This window comes from Lampetra fluviatilis, chromosome 47, assembly GCF_964198595.1.
Source record: "Lampetra fluviatilis chromosome 47, kcLamFluv1.1, whole genome shotgun sequence".
Classification (NCBI taxonomy): Eukaryota; Metazoa; Chordata; class Hyperoartia; order Petromyzontiformes; family Petromyzontidae; genus Lampetra; species Lampetra fluviatilis.
Genome location: NC_136321.1, coordinates 5,466,866 through 5,489,755, shown reverse-complemented (window position 1 = coordinate 5,489,755; position 22,890 = coordinate 5,466,866). Strand labels below are relative to the sequence as shown.

General features: G+C 50.4%; 1 protein-coding gene across 1 annotated transcript in view; it reads left to right on the top strand.

Moving 5' to 3' along the window:
- The first annotated feature begins 10,650 nt into the window (after positions 1-10,650).
- Positions 10,651-22,890, top strand: part of LOC144947897 (mannosyl-oligosaccharide 1,2-alpha-mannosidase IA-like) — an 86,510-nt gene continuing 74,270 nt past the window's right edge. The window contains exon 1 of the mRNA XM_078877278.1: positions 10,651-11,808. Within this exon, the coding sequence (XP_078733404.1) occupies positions 11,239-11,808 (570 nt within the window). The 5' untranslated portion in view covers positions 10,651-11,238. The remainder of the gene's footprint in view (positions 11,809-22,890) is intronic.

Sequence of the window (22,890 nt, the reverse complement as noted above, 5' to 3'; positions counted from 1 at the left end):
CCTGCTCTGATGAGTGTGGTGTGCCTGCTGATAACGTCGATGTCCCTGTCAGGATGTTGCAATGCAGGATGTGAGGGAGGATGTGGAATACAAATATTAGATTATTTTTTAGTTTTAGCAAAGTTCGATTATGATGCCGACACACAATGGCTTCCTTATTTTCGAGTGACGTCACGGGGCCTTTAACGTCCAATGTGAAGCAGACTTCGAGCGGTATATTTATGGTCAACACACCTGCCGTAAGGTTTGTCCGTAACCAGAACGTGCCAATTCGTTACTCGTGTCGTGTCGTGTGTCTCTTCTTTGTTCTCTTGCTCGAGGCGTGTGTGTGTGCGCGTGCGGGTGGCATGCGTCGCACACACACACTCAGTCGGAGACGAGGTGGTCGCAGGAGGCACCCTTTTATTGTTGTTGAGTTCACGCCACCACTCGGGCCCCCCCTCTCTCTCTCTCACGACCACGCTGCTGCACGACCCGTCCCAGACACGACCCTGTCCGGGTTGCACCGACGGCGTCAACCGGGACAGCCAACAGCTGTCCGGCCGTGCAATGATCGGGCGAAGGCGGCAGCGACGACGGCGACGACGAGACGAGTCCACTCCCAGAACCGGCAGCCCGGAGCTCTCACTCTCCGCTGCTTTTATTCCCCTCGGTGCGGCTTGGCTCCGCCCTAGCCGCGCCTCCCTTCTCGAACCTACGAAAGGGTTCCAAGGGCTTCCCCACGAGGTCTACCGTAACCCTTGCCCCAGTTCCTCCGCACTGCCGGCACACCCATGTATATGCCCAACGGCGTGTGCGCCAAGTGCCCACCTGTAGTTGCAGCTGCTGTATAACAGTCAGCGCTATGTTACTACACTAGTACAGCACACCGTGTGTTGAGAGCAAATCCACAATATTTACAATCTAAGTACGACATTTGGCCAGTAATTACAACTCGCATCATCAAGCGACAGCCAGATTTCAAATATGGCTGATTTCAAATGTGGCTGTCGCCTGATGAAGCTAGTTGTAATTACTGGCGAAACGTCGTACTCAGATTGTAAATGTTGTGGATTTGTTCTCCAACACACCTGCCATAATAACCGTTCGACTGCCAGGCTTAGACCATCAACTCCGCCGCACACGACAACATGGTTGTATTGCATTCGGCTTAAACCTGGAGTAGAATCAACGATGTTAATTGTGTTTTTGGCTCAGTGTTCTGGCCTCTGCGCCTCCCAGGGATCTCCTCTCTTTAAGATCGTTAACTGCCCCGGCCAACCGGGGTGTTGGGGGGGGATCAAATGCATTCTGGGATTCGGAAACTGTAGCCCTGTGAATGTCATACGGGGGGCCCCAAGGCACAGGGCTGAGCGGAGAGATAGAGACAAAGACTGACACAGAGAGGCATAGAAAGAGGCAGACACACGGGGTCGTACATTAACAGATGTAGGGATGGATAGAGTGGGACAGACAGGGAGACGCGCAGACAGACACACACAGAGATGAAGACTGATACAGAAAGATGCGGAAAGACAGACATGGGAAGAGACAAATACATGGACATGGAGACCGACAGCACGACGGAGACCAACAGAGAGACAGGGACAGAGCCAGACACGTAGGTATATAGACAGTGAGATGCAGACAGACACTGAGATACAAAGTAGTCGACACAAAAAACTGTGATATGGAAACAAATACACATTCCTGTGGAGAGAGCTGGTAGGAACGTTGGGTTGCTCGGTCAATGGCCAGGGTCAACGGCGGCGTGGTGTATTCCGCAAATATGGCCGACTGTGAGGGCGGGCACAAGCCGGCGTGAGTAGGTTAAACGTTGAGTTTAATAAGGGCACCACGGGGTGACCAGCCCTTCCCCACCCAGCCCCACTCCTTTCACCCCCCACCCAGCCCCACCCTCCCCACCCAGCCCCTCCCCACCATCCCCACCCCACCCAGCCCCCCCCTTCCCACCCAGCCCCTCCCTGCACGACGGACACAATAATCCCCTGTGGGCTGGTGTAACCAGGAGGTTCCTACCATAAATTTATACTGTATAGAAAAGGAAAGTGAGACAAAGAGACAAACTAAATGAGAGAAGCAAATACAAAGAGATACACTGAGACATGGCAAGAGACTGAGAGACACGGAACGACACAGCGAGCCATGTAGAGAGACAGGGCTCATATAGATGGACACATGTGGAGACACGGAACACTGAGATACAGACACAGAAAGAGACACAGAGAAGCTGAGACACATACATCAAAGTTATGGACAGATGTAAAGAGAGATAAGAAGACGCGGACATGCAGACACAGAATGAGACACATTGAGATGTCGTGACAGAGGCACAGATCGAGACGCGTACGAGTGGTGGTTCAGGGAGCGGAGGCGCAGTGGTTAGCAAACCAGGCGACCCGACATCCATTCCCGCTCACGGCCGCGACCGGTGACGATTATCTGAATCGGTGCTGGGAGTCCCCTAGGTCGACTCAGCCTCAAATGAGTACCTAGTGCGGTGTGTAAGAATATCGCAACGAGGATGGTGCTGGCCACCCAAACCCCCTCGTGTGCCGTGCCGGTCTTCACAGGTGCCGCTCGCTAACAGCACTTGCCCCAGCAGGCTACACGGGGGGTCTTTGTCTTTGTTTACACTACCCACTGGCATGTGGACCGACGAAACCAGATGGGCAAACCAGGACGCCACGAAGCCTCCCCCATCTGCCTTGGCAGTCGTCCAAACACGGAGCGCAAACAGCGACTCGTAACGTCACGGCAATCATGCCATTGAGTAATATGAAGATTGCGTTGTTTTAATCTCCCATTTTATAATCTTGCGTTTTCACCACATTCGCCTTTTGCGCATCCCATTAGATAGTTTTGCGTTTCATTTCGCGTTGTATTTGTTCGTGCCCTGGATAATTTTCGTGTTGATTTGAAGCTTCCGTGACTGCAGGAATCCATACTCTTTGTTTTTTTCGGTAAAGTCACGTAGGTAGGAAAAATAATAGATCACGACGTTTCGATCGCCACACAAGCAACCGTCTTCAGTTGGGAGAGAGAAAAGAAATGACGATTGCTTGTGTGGCGATCGAAACGTCGTGATCTATTATTCTTTCGACCTACGTGACTTTACCGCAGAGGTCGCAATCGGGTACCCGATACCCGTACTCTACCCGACACCCGGCTACCCGTACCCGGCCGGGTACGGGTACCCGTTTGCGACCCTGGTGCGGCCGGGTACGGGTAGGCTGTGAGTCACTGGTGAGTAACCGTTTGTCACTCATTTCCCAACGTCTTGTCTCTTCACACAATTCAAGTTCCTAGAATCAACCCACCCGCGCCTGCAACATGGCTTCATCCCAGAGGTCGCAACCGGGTACCCGATACCTGTACCGTACCCGTACCCGGCCAGGTACGGGTAGGGTAAGGGTACGGCCGGGTACGGGTACCCGTTTGCGACCCTGGTGCGGCCGGGTACGGGTACGGGTAAGGAATCAAAGCCCCTTTGCGACCTCTGCTTTACTTAATTTCTGATTATGACTTTTATATTCGGGCAAGTGCTCTGACTCCCCCCCACACTGGTGCAATCAACCAAACACCGACAGCAGCCCCGGCGGGCATTCATCTCCATTCGATGTTTTCATCTTCCTCTCTAACCCCTCCGCAAAAACGCACCGCTCGGCCTAAAAGGCCGCGCCAGCCTGGAACGAGAAACCTGAGATGGCATGGCCTAGCGGTGATATGGCCTAGCAATGATGTGGTCTAGCGGTGATGTGGCTTAGCGGTAGCGGTGATATGGCCCAGCGGTGACATGGCCTAGAGTTGATGTGGCTTAGTGGTGATATGGCCTAGCGGTGATGTGGCTAAGTGGTAGTGGTGATATGGCCTAGCAGTGATATGGCTTAGCGGTAGCGGTGAAATGGCCTAGCAGTGATGTGGCTTAGTGGTGATATGGCCTAGCGGTGATGTGGCTTAGTGGTAGTGGTGATGTGGCCTAGAGTTGATGTGGCTTAGCGGTAGTGGTGATATGGCCTAGCGGTGATATGGCCTAGTGGTGATGTGGCTTAGTGGTAGTAGTGATATGGCCTAGCGGTGATGTGGCTTAGTGGTGATGTGGCTTAGCGGTAGTGGTGATATGGCCTAGCGGTGATGTGGCTTAGTGGTAGTGGTGATGTGGCCTAGAGTTGATGTGGCTTAGCGGTAGTGGTGATATGGCCTAGCGGTGATGTGGCTTAGTGGTAGTGGTGATGTGGCCTAGCAGTGATATGACTTAGTGGTAGTGGTGATGTGGCCTAGCGGTGATGTGGCTTAGTGGTAGTGGTGATGTGGCCTAGCGGTGATGTGGCTTAGTGGTAGTGGTGATGTGGCCTAGCAGTGATATGGCTTAGTGGTAGTGGTGATATGGCCTAGCGGTGATATGGCTTAGTAGTAGTGGTGAAGTGGCTTAGTCGTAGTGGTGACATGGCCTAGCAGTGATATGGCTTAGTGGTAGTGGTGATGTGGCCTAGTGGTGATGTGGCTTAGTGGTAGTAGTGATATGGCCTAGCGGTGATGTGGCTTAGTGGTGATGTGGCTTAGCGGTAGTGGTGATATGGCCTAGCAGTGATATGGCTTAGTGGTAGTGGTGATGTGGCCTAGCGGTGATGTGGCTTAGTGGTAGTGGTGATATGGCCTAGCAGTGATATGGCTTAGTGGTAGTGGTGATGTGGCCTAGAGTTGATGTGGCTTAGCGGTAGTGGTGATATGGCCTAGCAGTGAATGGCCTAGTGGTGATGTGGCTTAGTGGTAGTAGTGATATGGCCTAGCGGTGATGTGGCTTAGTGGTGATGTGGCTTAGTGGTAGTAGTGATATGGCCTAGCGGTGATGTGGCTTAGTGGTAGTGGTGATATGGCCTAGCAGTGATATGGCTTAGTGGTAGTGGTGATGTGGCCTAGAGTTGATGTGGCTTAGCGATAGTGGTGATATGGCCTAGCGGTGAATGGCCTAGTGGTGATGTGGCTTAGTGGTAGTAGTGATATGGCCTAGCGGTGATGTGGCTTAGTGGTGATGTGGCTTAGTGGTAGTAGTGATATGGCCTAGCGGTGATGTGGCTTAGTGGTAGTAGTGATATGGCCTAGCGGTGATGTGGCTTAGTGGTAGCGGTGATATGGCCTAGCGGTGATGTGGCTTAGTGGTAGCTGTGATATGGCCTAGTGGTGATATGGCCTAGCGGTGATGTGGCTTAGTGGTAGCTGTGATATGGCCTAGCGGTGATGTGGCTTAGTAATAGCAGTGACATGGCCTAGCGGTGATGTGGCTTAGTGGAAGTGGTGACATGGCCTAGCGGTGACATGGCCTAACGGAGCGCATTCACCGCTTGTTGCAGAGGTTGACAGCTGGAATCCAGCAGCTGCCTTGGCTAATACTGCGAGTGTATTAACCATAATAATACTGCTCACCCATCTGCTTCACGGACCTTAAATATTATCTGACGTCATTCGCAAGAGTTGGCCATTGTGTGTCAGCGTCAGGGGTCCACATTTGCCAGATTTGAAAAATGACACCGCAGTAATTCAATTGGGATGACAGATAGCAATCATTGCCCCCTTTAATGGCAGACTAATTTCCCCAGGTCACTCTTGCAAATGAGACCACTCACCCTGGTCTCTTGAGTTCCCACCCGGTGAAACAAAATAAACTCGTGGCTCAAACGACCGCTGGTGACCAGGTGGCCGTGGGAGCAATTTGGTGGGACAGCCACCGCTGCCACCTCCCACGACTTTGCGATGTAACGATCCACCCAGCAAACCGATCTCATCACTCCGTCTCCTCCGTGGACTCTGTCTCAGGCACCACGGTGGCGAGATGTTAATTACCTGGCCTGGTATACAGGAGGTCGTGGGTTCCATCCCGACCCTAATGCCTGTTTTATATATCTGAAGTTTGCATGTTCTCCCCGTGGTCGCAAATATGCTGAACATGCATTCAGAGTATTCGGCCAATATAGGTTTCCACATTATAAGCTACTTCATTGGGCTATCACGTGTAATTTTTTTTTTATTAATGAAAGTAACATAAAAAATAATTTATTTTTATTTTATTTTAATTTTACTTTTATTAATTGTAATTTTTTACCTACGTGACTTTACCGAAAAAAAAATCTACGAATATGAATCCTTGCAGTTACGAAAGCTTCAAATCTAGAACTATCACGTGTAGCCAGGTTGCTTCTGAAAAATAACTTTACAGCTCAGTGGGCCTCACCGGGTAAAATAAAATAAAGTTGTATTAGACCTCGTAGTGATCCTCGAGTTCCAGAAAAATATACTCCCCACAACCAACGCTGGCAGTCCCCCCCTCACCCTCCTCCCACGACCACCAAGTAGAACGTTCCCATGCAGACTCCGACTTGGGAGCTTCGTGATCTGCCCTGCATTTAAAGCCACCATCGCTTGCTCAGCTGGGTGATGGACGGGCGGGCAAAACACTCTGTGCACCATTCCTGGCCCGTCGCCATCGCCTCTCCCTTCATCCATCACCCTCCTCTATCCCCCCCCGCTACCCACCACACCAACCACCCGCCACCCCCCACACCACCCCTCCCCCCATAAATTCCCCAATTCCCGAATCTCCCACCGCGTTTCAAAGAATCGTTGCGTTCAATTATTTCCCATATTTTTGCACTGCGTTCCACGTGTGTAATTTTTTTTTGTCTAATCGCCGCTGGCTGCCCCCATTTGTGCTGCTTGCACGATTAATTTGTGCTGTTCGTCTCGTTCGTACAATGCACCGTAATTTGAATTCGTACAGCGTCTAAACGCGATCGCATCTCAAGGCGTGGTGCAGAAACAGTGGGGGATATTTATTTTATGGAGGCAGTTAGTTATAGGTCGAAGAGAAAAATGAAGGTCACGAGCTTGGAATTGAACAGGGCCAGGGAGTCCAGAGCACAGTTAGCAGGGCGGAGGGAGTTTCAGACTTTGGGGGCAGCAGAGGAGAATGAGTGACCTCCCACTGAACTAAGGTTGGCTGGTGAGTTAGACAGAACGCCTTGGTAAGCTGGAGCGGAGAGTGCGTGGAGGGGAGTAGAGTGAGATGAGAGGGGAGAGGTAGGAGAGTGCGTGGAGGGGAGTAGAGTGAGATGAGAGGGGAGAGGTAGGAGAGTGCGTTGAGGGGAGTAGAGTGAGATGAGAGGGGAGAGGTAGGAGAGTGCGTGGAGGGGAGTAGAGTGAGATGAGAGGGGAGAGGTAGGAGAGTGCGTGGAGGGGAGTAGAGTGAGATGAGAGGGGAGAGGTAGGAGAGTGCGTGGAGGGGGAGTAGAGTGAGAGGGGAGAGGTAGGAGAGTGTGTGGAGGGGAGCAGAGTGAGATGAGAGGGGAGAGGTAGGAGAGTGCGTGGAGGGGAGTAGAGTGAGATGAGAGGGGAGAAGTAGGAGAGTGCGTGGAGGGGAGTAGAGTGAGATGAGAGGGGAGAGGTAGGAGAGTGCGTTGAGGGGAGTAGAGTGAGATGAGAGGGGAGAGGTAGGGGAGTGCGTGGAAGGGAGTAGAGTGAGATGAGAGGGGAGAGGTAGGATAGTGCGTGGAGGGGAGTCGAGTGAGATGAGAGGGGAAAGGTAGGAGAGTGCGTGGAGGGGAGTAGAGTGAGATGAGAGGGGAGAGGTAGGAGAGTGCGTTGAGGGGAGTAGAGTGAGATGAGAGGGGAGAGGTAGGAGAGTGCGTGGAGGGGAGCAGAGTGAGATGAGAGAGTTTCGGGGTGACGAGGTCTCTTTTACGGGTGCGGGTGAGGAGTCTGGCAGCAACATTTCGGATCATCTGGAATCTGAAGATGAGGAATTTGGAGGGCCTTGCAATAGTCACGCTGGCACGTGATGAAGGCATGGGAAGACGCAGTGGCGTAGTAACGACAATATCAGCTCAGGGGGTTTGGCAATCGGTGAATTGGGGCCCCAATATTGCATTTATCTCGCACGTTCGCACCAAGGCGAATATATATCGCGGCTCCTCTTGCCATAATCACATCGTTACGCTCACGGTCTCGAACATTTAACGCTGTAGGGGCGCTCCGTCTTCGCAAAGTAAGTTTTTTTCTTCTTGGTTCTTTCGGTAAAGTCACGTAGAAGGGAAGTAATAAAATAATAAAAATAAAACATAATAAAACAATTCTTACGACGTTTCGGCCACAACGTGACTGTACCGAAAGAACCAAGAAGATGAATCCCTGCAGTCACGAAAGCTTTAAATCGAAAAGTAAGTTTTTGTTCTTTGACACTCTTGCAAATTGTTCTCATGGTGGTTGTCAAGGGGGCCCAAGCTTGTAGCTTTGGCCAGGTGGGGGGTGCAAGGTGCCCTCTGGCCCCACGGTCGATGTGCGACTGGGATGAGCCTTTCAGCAGCAGCTGGGCTAAGCAATCGGTGGAAGCGGGAGGTGATGTTATGCAGATCAATTTGAGGTATGTCGGAACAAGTGCTCGGTATTAATGACACCTACAAGGTAAGGTCCACACTGCCAGTGTCAGATGTCAAGCGTTTACGAGGTGTGTGTTTGCACTTCTTTCAACATTCATAGGGGGCCACGGTGGCGAGATGTTAACTACCTCGCCGGGTATACACGAAGTCTTGGCTTCGATCGCGACCCTGACGACGGTATATTTGGGGTTTGCATCTTCTCTATCCCCATGGTTGCGTGGATTTTTCTCCGGGTCCTCCGGATTTTCCCTCCACATTTGGAAACATTCATGCATTTAAAAGTGTTTGTCTGCTAAAAATGCCCACGTGATGAGCCACTTCGTTGAGCTATCGCTTGCGGTCGGGTGGCTTCTGAAACACATTCCTGCGGAGGGAGCTGGTAGGAACGTTGGGTTGCTCGGTCAATGGTCAGGGTTAACGGCGGCGTGGTGTATTCCGCAAATATGGCCGACCGTGAGGGCGGGCACAAGCCGGCGTGAGTAGGTTAAACGTTGAGTTTTATAAGGGCACCACGGGGTGACCAGCCCCTCCCCACCCAGCCCCACCCCTCCCACCCCCCACCCAGCCCAAACCTCCCCACCCAGCCCCTCCCCACCCAGCCCCTCCCCACCCTCCCCTCCCCACCCTCCCCTCCCCACCCAGCCACTCCCCACCCTCCCCACCCAGCCCCTCCCCACCCTCCCCTCCCCACCCAGCCCCTCCCCACCCTCCCCACCCTGCCGACCCAGCCCCTCCCCACCCTCCCCTTTCCACCCAGCCCCACCCCTCCCATTTTTGGATGCACGACGGACGGACGGACACAATAATCCTCTGTGGGCTGGTGGAACCAGGTGGTTCCTACCAGTAAAAGAGCCGTATAGCTCATTGGGCCTTACCCGGTGGAAACAAATAAAACATTGCTTAGTTTTAGTTGAGCACCGTACGTTACCAACCACAAGATGGGCGCTGAGAGGTTGTTGGAGTCTTTGCCGAGGAGAGCTTTCCGGCTTGGCGACTGGAGGAGGCTCGAAGGCGAAACCAAGATAAGAGTCGGATCGAGGCGTGAACACTGAGACTGGGTTCGCGATGTCAGTGGTGCTGCATTGAGAGGCCGGTCGGTGTTCCCAGCGTATAATTCAAAGTTCATTTGTACCATCGGTCTTGGTCTTACTCTTAGGTTTTTTTCGGTAAAGTCACGTAGGCAAATAAGTAATAAAAAGAGAAATAATAAAAATAATAGAAGAAATAATAGAAATAAAATAATAAATCACAACGTTTTGACTGCAACACAAGCAATCATCATCAGGTGTGAAAACCACAGCAAGAAATTTGAAAAAGTGGCGGTTTTTTCTTAACGCCACATTAAATACGCACTACAATGACAATAGTTTAAAGCGATGTGAAAGCATGTTTTTTTTTTGGGGGGGGGGCAGAGCTTTGTGACGTCATATTTGAGGGGGGGGGGGGTCTGACTTTTTGTGACGCGTGTGACGAGGGGGGAGTCAAAAATCGTCCAAAATCGCGTGACGTCATTTATGGACGGCCCCTTTGTACTCAGTTATGCCGCCTCGTTTGTACCGTATCGCCTGTACTGCCTGTCTGATAACAATTTGGTTTAATTACAAAATTTGATTTTTAAGCTTGAATCGAAATAATTTGGTTTTAATTGTCAACACGACGATTCGATCCCAATGTTCACAGCGTCGTCGGCGTGAGAATCGATTTACATTGGTTTCAAATTATCGAATCATTACATTAGGAATCGATTCACCGTGTCTCGCCCCCGGAGGCTTTACACCGCCTATTTCTCGGCCACGTGCGTTTACCACTCGTGACGTCACAGGACGTTAGAAAGCGTAGAACGGATCGGCGCCGCAATCCATTTCGTTCTAAAAGCATAACATCGATAAGCGCGCAGGCTCGGCGGCACCGCCTCCACAGCTGGGCGTGTCCCTCTGGCCAATAGGCCCCTCCCTTATCAGAAAACGCCCGCTCGCTATTGGTTAACCCCAGAGCCCGCGGGGGGGGGGGTATTTATGGACCCCCCACCCTACCAAGCGCACCACGCGGTGGGCTCGCGAGCTCGTGCCCGCCCCCCCCCGTTTTCCCCACACCCCGCGGTGTAGCGCTCGACCAATGGGCGCCCACTTCCTCGTCGGCCTTGCCCCACTGACACGCCCCCTCTCCGCCCGTCGCCCCACTCCCCGCCTCCTGGCCCCGCCTCTTCCGCCGGTCACGTGACCGCGGTCGTCGAGGGCAGGGGGCAGCCGCCGTGCGGGCATTGTGGTGGGCAGTAGTCGGTGTCGTTCACGCTCTCTCTCTCTCACTCTTTCATTCTTTCATTCTCCCCCTCCTCGTAGAGAGAGAGAGACATATATAATTACAACGACAAACAAACTATCGTTGCTCTTCGTCAGTTCGTCAACGATAGACGGATTTTTTTATTTTGTTTTATTTTCAACGGGTCGGCGGCCCCCCGCTTCATGCGATATCGCGGCCCTCACAAGGGCAGCGCAGTGCAGCGGCAGCCGCGGCTGAGGCTGCTCAGGCGGCGGCTACGGCAGCAGCAGCAGCAGCGGCAGCAGCAGCAGGAGCAGCAGCAGCAGGAGCAGCGGTGGTGGCGGCGAAGGTGCCCGCAGCAGTTGGGGCGGAATGGGCGGGCGCCCCTGACGGATCTCGTACTCCCTATCATCATCCTCATCTCCGCCGCTGCTACCGCTGGTGTTGCTCCTCTCGCAGCAGCTGCAGCAGCAGCAGCAACAGCAGCAGCTGCTCCTGCTAGGGCTGCTGCGGCAGTAGTGGCAGCAGCAGCAACAGCAGCAGCAGCAAGATGACGTACGGCAGCAGGCCGACCCTGCGGTTGTCCGAGAAGTTCGTGCTGCTGCTCATCGTGAGCGCCTTCATCACGCTCTGCTTCGGCGCGATATTTTTCTTGCCCGACTCCAGGCAGCAGCAACAGTTGAAGCAACAGCAGCAGCAACAGCAGCGGCAACAGCAGCAGCTGCAGGGCACGTTCGTGCCAGGCGGGGAGGCTGCTGATGGTGGCGGCGGTGGGGTTGGTGGAGCAGGAGGAGATGGGAGAGGGCAGGACGCGTCGGCGGCCGCCTCGTCCCCTGTCCGAGCCGTGCGCCTCCAACACGAGCGGGCACTGGAGGAGGCCCGCAGTGTCCTTCGCCGGAGTAGGGAGGGCATCCTGAGCGACATCCAGACGCAGAAGAACAACATCCTGCGGGAGAACAAGGCCAAGACGAAGGCTGCTGCTGCTGCGGCTGCGGCGGCTGCGGCCGGAGCTGCCGTTGGAGTGAAAGTGCCCGACGTCAGGATGCCTCGCCTGGTGGGAGCCACGGGTGGAGAGCCGAAGGACTCCGCGACGAGGGAGAAGAGGGAAGCCATCAAGCAGGTGGGGGGGGGGCCGGGCGGTCTGGGACGGAACAGACGCGAATTGTGATTCACCCCGAAGCTGCTGTTCGTTTGGGGGGTGTCATTAAGACAGGAAAGCGGGCCATGAGAGAGAGAGAGATTGTGTGTGTGTGTATATGTGGGAGAGCAGTCAGACAGTAGGACAAGACAGGGCAGATGCTGGACAGAGGAGATATGGAAGCGCATTGGGATATCCAAACAAGGAGGCGAGGTGTAGGACACGAAGCCACGACGTGAGAGATAGGGAGGGGGGGGCCTTGGATTATTGAGAGAGACAGGATAGGGTAGATACATTGGGGGGTGAGGGGGGTGAGAGCGTTCAGAAGCACAGGCAGAATACAGGAGACAAGACGGGAAGACACGGGACATTAGAGAGATACGGGAAGATACGGGATGTCATTCCATCAGCGCTGGGTGGTGTTGTGGCTTGCTGATTGGCTGGCGAATGGATGGCCGATTAGTTACGGGCGAGACGGTGAAAATAAATACGGCACTGTAGGGAACGAGACGCTACCGACGGCGATGGGGAGGAGAAGGCACGGAAACTGACATGCAGAGAGTGTGGTATGAGAGAGAGAGGTTGTGAGTGGGAGAACGGGAGATATGCGAGATATGTCGAGGAGAGATGGGACTGGGTAGACCTGTTAGACTGGATGTTAGCCGGGGTATGCGGGACAGGAGACAGACGTCGGAGGAGGCAAGGGGCGGTGATACAATCCAGGCAGAGAGACGCTGAGACTCGAACCGTAAGAAGGAGGGAGAGTTCTAGCAATAGATAAGAAACCTGGAGAGGACAGAGAAAGAGACGCTTAAGAAACTGGCGGGGTAAGAGCCCCAGCGGACAGCACGCAAGAGTAGGGAAGGGAATTCGTGACATGAAGACACATGCCATGAGTGAAATATGGGTGACTTATGATGTCCATGGGAGGTGTCAAACCCTTCAACAGGGCAGGGAGATGAGAGATAGACCTGCAGATACCGGGCGGAAAGACGGGAGAGATGAGACGAGGAGAGGCGATATAGAATGGACATGGGAGACACGTGAAGTCCAGTTAGGGAGACGGCAGATAAGACAATGAGACGTGAAATTGAGGGACTCGAGATAAGAGACGGGGGGGGGGGGACAAGGCAGAGAGGAGAGATAATACGTGGAGAGAAAGGTCTGCGACACAGAGATTTAAAAGAAAAAAACTAGTCCATAACAACGAGCTACACGAAGAGAGCTCGGAGATCTAGACAACGGTGGAGAAGAAATTGTACGAGGTTAATGGAAAGACATTGAAGTGCGTGAAGCCGAGAAAGAAAGAGAGAGAGGCAGGACAGACCGGCTCCAGTCACCGAGGGGAGGGAGGGAGAGAGAGAGAGACGAAATATGAGACACGTGTGACAAGCGACACGTATGTGAAAAATGAGAGAGAGAGAGAGAGGCACGGGGAGACAGGATGAAGAGGGATGAACCCATGAATTGAGGTGGCCGAATGTTCAGCACCTTCTCGTCACTCAGTCAGTCTCATCCAGGTGTACAATTTCACAGCAGAGTAATTTTAGAATGGGATTTACCTTTGCACCATGACACCCACCCCCATTTACCGTAAAGGGGACGTTAAAGACTGTGTGATGTCACTCACAATCAGAGGTCGGCCAATGGGTGGCAGTCTCATTGCTGAAATACGACTACGCATGAGTTGTATTGTAGTGCGATAATTGCTGTTATATTGCATTTTAGGTAACAGATGTGTCTCCCTTTGTAGCTACAGTACTTATATTCTGGTCTGCCTTTGTACGGAGACGTATGGTCTGGTTGGACTGTCACATGGATATGAAGGTAATCTATATGTGGAATTATAAAAACTGAATCCACCTGACATCATTGGGTGTCAGAAACTATGTAGGGTTAAAGGTGAAAATGCTTGGATTGCTGAGCGCATAACAACGTAATGAGGGTCGTTATGGAGGATATAATATCTGTCCCTTCACGTGAGAACAAAAAATATTGTTTATTAGCTTTCCCCATCTAGCACAAGGCCAATTCAAGAATTGGGCTTGCGGGGCTATGCGGTGAACAGTAGAGGGCAGTGTGGTAAGATAAATTGTTGTACTCTACTCCAATGTCCTCTTCTATGGCTCCCTCGCGTTTGAGCAATTCGCACTGACCAGCGTGCGCAGGTGTGGGGAGGCCCTCATCCCGCAGTGGATTGACAAAAGGGCTTGTACATGTAGGTTTGTTGAACTTCTTTCGCGCCGTACGTAGCCAACCGTGCAAATGTTAGGTGGAGGAGAAAATCGCACGCTCGCGAAATACGTCCGATTGGCATCTTTGCAAACGAAAGATATTGAATGATGCGAGTCCAGTAACGAGTGGCATTGTCGTGCATGCCAAAGGCAACATTGCAAAGGGTGGAAGCGCCAACTTGTTTCCTTCCAGCCCACCAAGGGTGGCTTGGCTGCTCGCTCGCCAGTTTCTCTCCTTGCCCATTGTGTGGGACGTCCGCAGAGTTGTGGGAAGGGGATGGAGAAACACGCGGTACACAACGCACACGGGCACACGGAGGGGGGGGGGGGCACGTGTGTTAAATGCCCCCCGGCATCGTGGCCACACAAAGCCGGGCAGCAATGCCGTACAGGTTCGGCGGCTTGCCGGTTATCGTGCCCCCCATAATTGGGTTGTGTGGTGTGCCGTGTGGTTGAATTTCTCTCGCACCGGGGACGTAGCCGGCCACGCCCGCTTATTGGAATGGTGCGGTTACAGTGCCAGGCAATTGTTGAATTGGTGTCAGAGCACAACCTGTAAACCGGGTTGTGTGTGTCAGCGTGGTGGTTAAGCGCTGCGCGATCCGGGTTCCATTCCCGCTCACGGCCAACATCAGTGATGGTTATCTGAACCGGTCCTGGGGCCTCCGCTAGGTCGACTCAGCCTCAAATTAGTACCTTGTAGCGGTGTGTCAACATCGCCACTAGGGAGACAAAGGCGGCCCGGCGTGGTGTTGTGCCACCCACCCTGTCGTGCGGCTTGCCGGCCTTCGCTAGCAGCACTCGCCCCAATAGCCTGTTGAAGGCTACACGGGGGATCTTTGTCTTTGGTGTGGCGGGGTCTTGGCTTTGTGTTACTGATGTACAGCCCCAGATTGCAATAGCAGCTCGAATGGCAGCAGTTGGGGGGGGGGGCATCAAGACCAGGCGACGTTGGAAGGGTTGATTACTGATATAAGTACTTGCGTGGGTGGCCAAAGCTACAAATTGCCCCCCCCACCCACCCCTTGACAACCACCGTGAGATGTTTTAAACAACAGTGTAAAATAACAATACTTAAATTGTTGTTGTCATGAAAATAAATTCATTTGGGGTCGACGTTTTATTTTTATGTAACTAGAGCGGTAACGTTTGGGCTTTCCGCAAAAAAACTGCGCATCGCGTGTTGTGTTTCTGTGTTGTCTTCATCAGCTCATCATCAGTGTCACCAGGTAGACGGGCAGCACCTTTCTTCCGAGGTGCGGTGATTAGTGGCGTGAGCGTAAACGACGAGGATGTGATTAGGCAAAGAGGAGCCTCGATATATTATAGCCTGGGTGTGCGACAGTTCCAAGACAAATTCAATATTGCCCCCCCTCCCCCAAACCTGACCGATTGCCCCCTCCACCCCCCTGAGCTGATAATGTTGTGACTACGCCACTGCTGACAACAATCTAGGTGGTGGTGGTGTTGCTGCTGCTGCATGCGGCTGTTGTGGCACGTGACAAGCCCGGCGGCAGTTGGCGATGCGTTGTCCGCTTTGCGCAACCAGCGAGGAGGCATGGATGGATGGATGGTTCCATTGTTCCCAGAATTGGGGGCGAAATTGGCCACGGACGCGGCAGATTTTTCACGACAGTGGTGTACGTGGCGGCGTTCGAGGGTGTGAATGATGTTGGGGGAGGGGGGGGGGCACAGTTCAACTGTGGTGGAAGCCACCACTTCCACCACCTTCATTTCGGAATCAATATTTATACTGGAGAAAATCGGATGAGCTATGAAGCTATTTTTCACAGATGTTCAGTCGAGGCGGGTAAGAGCTTTACAATAACAAACCATGCAAAATACGATTTGAGTGCAAAGTACAAGAAAGGTAAACAAATCACCCAAACACACACAAATCCAACGAAAACATCCGCATCCTACCAGGCAAAGCCCACTGAGGTGTTAAATTGTTTTTAAACAGCGACCTGGCCACAAACGATAGCTCAACAAAGTGGCTTATCAGTTGGAAATTTATAGCAGCAAAATAATCTAAACAGTCTAAACGCATGTTTTTAAATGTGGAGGGGAAAACTAGAGGCCACGGAGAAAAAGCTGCACAAAACCATGGGGAGAGAGAGAGACACGCAATCTCCAAATATACAGCAGCAGGCGTCAGGGTCGGGATCGAACCCACGACCTCCTTGCATACCAGCCGAGGAAGATAACATCTCACCCACTAGTGGCACTCCTTAACTAAAATCAGTTGGGCTTCAACGTTTCCGTGGTCTTTGTTTCCTTCCTGTGTCGACACTTGTCGTCGTCAACACGGCTGCAGCAGCAGTGGCAGCAGCAGCAGCAGCAGGCCGCGCATTACATAGTCCGAGGGAATGTGTGCGTCGCCGAAACCGTGACACACTTTTGTGGCGCCGCGCTGCGTGTTGAAACCGCAATTCTTTTCGCCGGTATAATTAGTCGTGTTTTCAGAGAAGTGGGTAATTTCCGCGGGTACTTTCCGCGGGTAATGCTTGCCTCGGTCGAGTCCACGGTAACCATTTGTTGCCAGCCGCTTCAGATGACTTGCGTCAAACAAAAAAAAGCACGTGGTTTTTAAAATCTTTTTACACCGTCGCCAAAATTGGCAATGGCAAGCGCATTGTGGTTAGTTATTGAGTCGCGTAAGACGTAGCCCGGCCGATGCACTAAGTTCAACTTTGGCGAACGAGCAACGACGTTGCGCATGGGTTGAAGTTCATGCAACTGAGACATTTTGGTGCTATAAATGAGCAAATAATGGGCCACTTCGTTGAGCTGTCATTTGTGGCCAGATCGCTTCTATAAAATAAGTTAAGACCGAATTGCATTTGTGTGTGTTTGCGTGATTTGTTTACCTTTCTTGTACTTTGCACTGCCATGGTATTTTTGTAGTGTTTCGGGTTCCTCCAGTATGAATACATATTCTGATTCGTCGTTGCACGGTCCGTTTTTGGCCTCATGTGGCGTGGAGACGAGCGGCGAGGCAGAAAATGAAGGGTTAAAATTCTTGACAGATTGTGTCTCGTGAGCCGTCCCAACCACCTTCGGAACCCCCACCACAGGGCACGCTTGTTTTGCCTGATTGTGGGGGGGCTTTGATGATTCTGTCACCGTTGTGTCATGCTTCTGAACGCTGCGCTTGTTGACCCGTGCAACGTGTGCACCAGCAGAGTCCGTATCCTATGGACACATCCGAGGGATATTAAAATAGTGAATGTGGATAAAGCCACACACTTTGGCACTAAGCATTAAGTAAACTGCTTAACGTGATTGCTTCGTTTGTTTTAGTCCGATGGAGGGCATTCAAACTAAAGCAATCTTTACACTTGTTAAATCCCACATATCCCTGGGAACATTTTGTCAACCCTTTATGCCAAAAAGCGTTTAAGCATAATGCTATATTTGGACATCTGTTTGAGGGGTGGTGTGAGTTAATGTCATGTATTTAGAGGGGCTGCTTGGCAATCCTCTTGCTGTTGCTCTTGATAACTTAATTATGTATCTGCGTTTGTCAGGACGGAAGATCAGGTTCCTGTCTTACCTGTCTCGACCGGTCGGTGTCCAGTTTGTAGAATCCGTGCCCTGTAGCACAAATGGATTCATGAGCACGTGCTGAGTTTTACAGTTCTTTAAGCTACTGCGGTAGAGTAGTTGAGTAATCTAAGAGCAATTGAAGTGTCTTTGCGCTGGTAAGTTTATAGTCATGTCATTTATGCAGGAAAGTCTCACTGGTTCAAGAAGATCTCACTTAAGAATGTTTGGCTAATTCCTTTCTGAGGATTGTTTCGGTATTCCCTCGTTATTCACAAACTTGCTATCCGCGATTATGGCGATCCGCAATTTTGGCGATCCGCGTATCGCAACTGGAACTCTACACAACTGCATCGAGACAGAGTGAAAGTGATGACGAAGTGACGAAAGAGAATGGGATGCGAGAAAGTGATGAGATTAGAGTGATGAGATAGTGATGATGATGCTACTACGCATTATCATCATCATAATTTAAGGTATGTTATTTTATAAATGATTGTTGAATGCTTTAATATACATTTTTATTTACTTTATGTTTTTCTAACACATTTTTTGTGGTATGATAATTTTCACATTTAATAGTTTATTTACGTATTTATTCAAGGTTATTCATTTATCTTATGCCATTATCATCCGCGACAATTTGCCATTCTCGAGCATCTTCCGGAACTTATCCCTTGCGAATAACGAGGGTGTCCCGTATTAGCACCCCACAGCCAAGCATGGTTGGATTGTCGCTGTGGCGAGATGTTAAATACCTCGCCTGGTATGCATGAGGCCGTGGGTTTAATCCCTACAGTGACGCCTGTATATTTGGAGTTGGCGTGTCTTTCCCTGTGGTCGTGTGGCGTTTTCTCCGGGTCCTCCGGTTTCCCCCCCCCCCACCCCCCACATTGGGAAACACGCGTTTAGGCTATTTGGCTGCAATACATTTTCACATGATAGGCCACTTTGTTGAGCTATTATTTAAAGGCAAGTCTATTTTGAAAAGATCTGTGTAGCTTAGTGGGCCTTACCTGGTAAAATAAAAACAAATATTCGTTTAGTTTGGGAGTTTCCGCAAATTTTCACGATCCACCAATCCTTGCACACATCACCCCTGAGTGTTTCGAGTGTTTGTTGAGCTTGGGGTGACGGCACTGGTGTGGCTGGATGGTGCCGGGGTGTGAGGCTTTTCTCTGCCTGCAAGGGGAGGGGGGGAGACGTCGTGATTTCTCAGCTCGCTGAGGCAGGAGGAGGAGGAAGAGAGAGGGTGGTGGTGGACGTGGAATGGAATAATTAAAAATGGCACCTCACAGCGGAGTGAGATCTGAGTGGCGTTGTCTTGATTGGAAAAAAAACACGTTCAGCTTACAAAACTGGGCTTGTCCACAGCTGTCACCGTGGTATGAAATACCAAAAATGCAAATTGACTATTTACTTTTAGTTAATGAATTATTTCTTGGGAATATATGCACCTGGGGGTGCATCAATGCTGTCTATGCAGTGCATGCCAGATTGCTCGTGCATTTGAGGTTCCATAATCGTTGATGGATTTAATAAAGGTTCCATTTGACATCTTGCGAAGATCATAAATGGCAGTATATTTTTGGTTATCCAGATAGATAGCAGAAAACAAATGGATTTGTAGTCTGTCAATGCTTTGCCTGTTTGATTAACAGATTCTCGTGGCCAGATAGTGCGTCTCTGGATGAAATGCACGTTAATATTACGGAATACACCAAATTAGTTTTGCGCGTTGTGGTAATATTTAATTATGGTCCCTGACGCAATAATTTAGATATGATTATAAGAATGGAATTCCCCTTTCCAGCTACTGTTATTGGCATTAGACCTGTCTGCAGTCCTTAGTCGCAGAACACGAGGTGATATGGTGGTGGGAGGTCATCCATTTCTCATGGGTTGCCACAAATGCACATTTGTGCCATATTCCGAACTTGTGCATGCTATCGGCATAATAATGTTTCGTATTTGTCATGCGCACAGTTTTAGTTCTCTCTCAGAGAGACCGATTCATTCATATTTCAGCATTTTTTCTTGCTGTGGTTGTTCCACCTGATTAAGATTGCTTGTGTTGCGATCGAAACGCCGTGATTTGTTTTATTTTTATTTTATTTCTACCTACGTGACTTTACCGAAAGAACCGAAGAGTTTAGGTGTAAGGAACTACAGACCAGCGGGAAGTCAGCCGGAACCAGCGCCAACAGTTGCACAAGTTCTGTGGTGCTAAATATTGGGATGTTTGGCCAGCTCCATGCACGAGTCTGTGTCCATGTGGAAGGAAAACGGAGAGTACTGTGCCTGGAGAAAACCCACGTGTACTTGGGTGGTAACACTTGATCTCCATACAGATGGAGAATAGATGTAAAATAAGTCCACTTGCTGTACTGCCATATACTGGCAAGCCAGGGATGGCACTCAATGCCCAAGGGTAGCAAGGGCGTTTTCCAAATTGGTGTGATCAACCAACCCTCACCTCCACAGTGCTACCTTCCAAACATCCATCATAACCACCTGCACCAGCAATGCCTTTGTGTTTGCTTTTTATTTTTACTTTGTGGAGTCATTCATTAACTATATAAATTTACAGCCCTTTGTCAATCATCAGCTGGATGAAGGCCTCTCTCTCCATGCTGTGTCAGCTGTAGGGGTTGTTTGAACATTCTTCACTGAGCTGGTCAGTGTGGGGTTGGAAAAGATTGGAGCCCAGGACCAGTTAAGCCAAATCTCACTGCTGATGTCCGCCGTGCCTGGCAGTCGAACTCGGTTCGTGGGGTTCATGGCACAGTGCTCTATCCATAGAACCGCATCTCCACTCTCGTAAATAATAGCTTAACAACAAATACATTTGGAAGTAATTTTTTCACCGTGAGAATGATTAAATTAGTTTAAAGCAAATTCAAGAGACTATGCATTTCCTGTGTTCGAATATGTCAGTGAACTGAAACAAAAAAGGGACAGTTTATTGTGCTTAAGTGTTCAATATTAATGCATTGTAGTGGCGGCTTTAGTACAAAGGCTTAATAAGCACAACCACTTTGTTGACGGCGGGCAAAATTGATCTGGCTTTTACTGCAAAATATTCATGCTGTGGTCCTGTGGTCTTTTCTGCATGTATACAAATGTCACCGAGCCCCTACCAGTGTCAGGTGCACTGCTATTTGCTGTCACTTGTATACAGTATTGTGTCTATAGAGAAAGGAAGGTTTATCTTTGTGTGTGTGTACAATACAGCCTCATGATAATATTTGCGGTCTAAAGGTGAAGCCATTTGACCTTTGGGGATAGACACTCTGGGTCTTAGTTGTTTGTCTTTTTAATTGGAAAAATAATCTTCTGCCGATGCCATTTTTACATTTTAAACAAAGGGGCAGTTTGTTTGAGTGTTACCTTCTCGACAAAAAAACAGCCCCGCAAACACAGCAGTAAAATGGGTACATTATAGTGAGTTTGTTGGCAGATGCACGCGACTGGTGAAATGTAGGCTGAGCACCAACAATCCTTTCATACATGTCGGTATGTGCTGAAGGGTTTGCCATATTTCTCTTGAGAGAAGACCTCGACCTGAAACAATATAAACTACGTTGCCAAGTGAGACCTTACTCGTGCTACTTTTAAAGCCAAATAAATGCCCATCTGTACTCTTTGTTTTTTTCGGTAAAGTCACGTAAAAAAAACCCAAAGAGTATGGACCCTTGCAGTCACGAAAACTTCAAATCTAGAATAAATGCCCATCTGATTAAGTAGGGGTAAACGTATGTTTTATTTACGAGCTAGCTGCTTGCGATATTTCTGAGGGAAATGACACGCCACTCTGCTATATTTTCCAGCACTGGGCCACAACTTTTTCATTTTAAGTGCCACTGTTGGCATAAATCACACATGTGGCTTTCATTTTGGACCTGGGCACATATAAAATAAGGCGGTGGCCATTTTTGCACATGCTTTGTAAAATTACCGACCCTTCTTTTTGGAATCCTCCCCAAAAAAAACAATTTGGTTGACATTTAGCAGTGCCGTTTTCGCCGCACATTGTGTGGAGATGTTCTGAGCAGCTCACGCTCGTGGCAGGCTTTGGGATGCCGGCGATCGATTACGAATGCTAAAGTTCAATTCCCAAGCAAATAATATTGCTTAACTTGCAGATTGTTCCAATTCGTAGCGTGTAGGCATTAAAGTCGACGATTGCTTTTTGCACATGCAACAATGGTCGCGTTTGAGTTTCCCTTTAATCACGTTGAAGCTGACAGCGGTTCAAGACATGGGTTAAGTTCTTCCCCATCTTTTACATTTTTCTCTGCCAGAGAAAAAATCTCTTGGCAAGCCACAGGTGCCGACTGCAGAGTTCTAATTTTGTAGACGCATCGCCTCGTGAATGCGTTGCTTCTCGTCGTCGGCATGCCGCCACCTGGGTGCCTATTCCCCTCCCGTGGGCACACACTGGACCAAGTTGCGCTCTAACTGGAGGCCTCCGGTGGCAATTGGAAAGTTTTGAAAGCGTTTTGTATTGCATGCTTTCTGTATAAGAAAGTCCCATGATAGTCAAAATGCATACATAACAGAGGTCGCAACCCGATACCCGGCTACCCGTACCCGGCCGGGTACGGGTACCTGTTTGCGACCCTGGTGCGGCCGGGTACGGGTAGGCCGTGAGTCACTGGTGAGTAACTGTTTGTCACTCATTTCCCAACGTCTCGTCTTTTCTCACAATTCAAGTTCCTAGAATCAACCCACCCGCGCCTGCAACATGGCTTTCATCCCAGGTACCCGATACCCGTACCCTACCCGTACCCAGGGTACGGGTACGGCCGGGTACGGGTACCCGTTTGCGACCCTGGTGCGGCCGGGTACTGGTAAGGAATCAAAACCCGTTTGCGACCTCTGATACATAACGCAAACAGATATAATTGACTAAACATTTTCCCGGTCAGTTATTCTATCCCTCTGTAATCCAGATATAAATGTGCAGGGAAAGTGATGCCTGTAGAAGCCGGTATAATAAGTAACTTTCTTCCCAATACAAGTACTGTTCCATCGTAAAGTTTCGAGATTTTGGTATGCCTTCGAGGTTAATGATATGCCTGTCACATGTGTGGCCTACCCACGTTTGGGGCCACTGACGGTGTAAAGTAGGGCTCGCCAGCTACAGACAAGCCCAACCCAAGTCGAGGAAGCTAATACACTGGGCAAGTCTCTCTGTCCTTCGATGCAGGCATTCTTTTTGGCACACTGCTTGGGGGGGGGGGGTGGTAAAGTGTTGGTAGAGCAGCGGATGAAACTAATG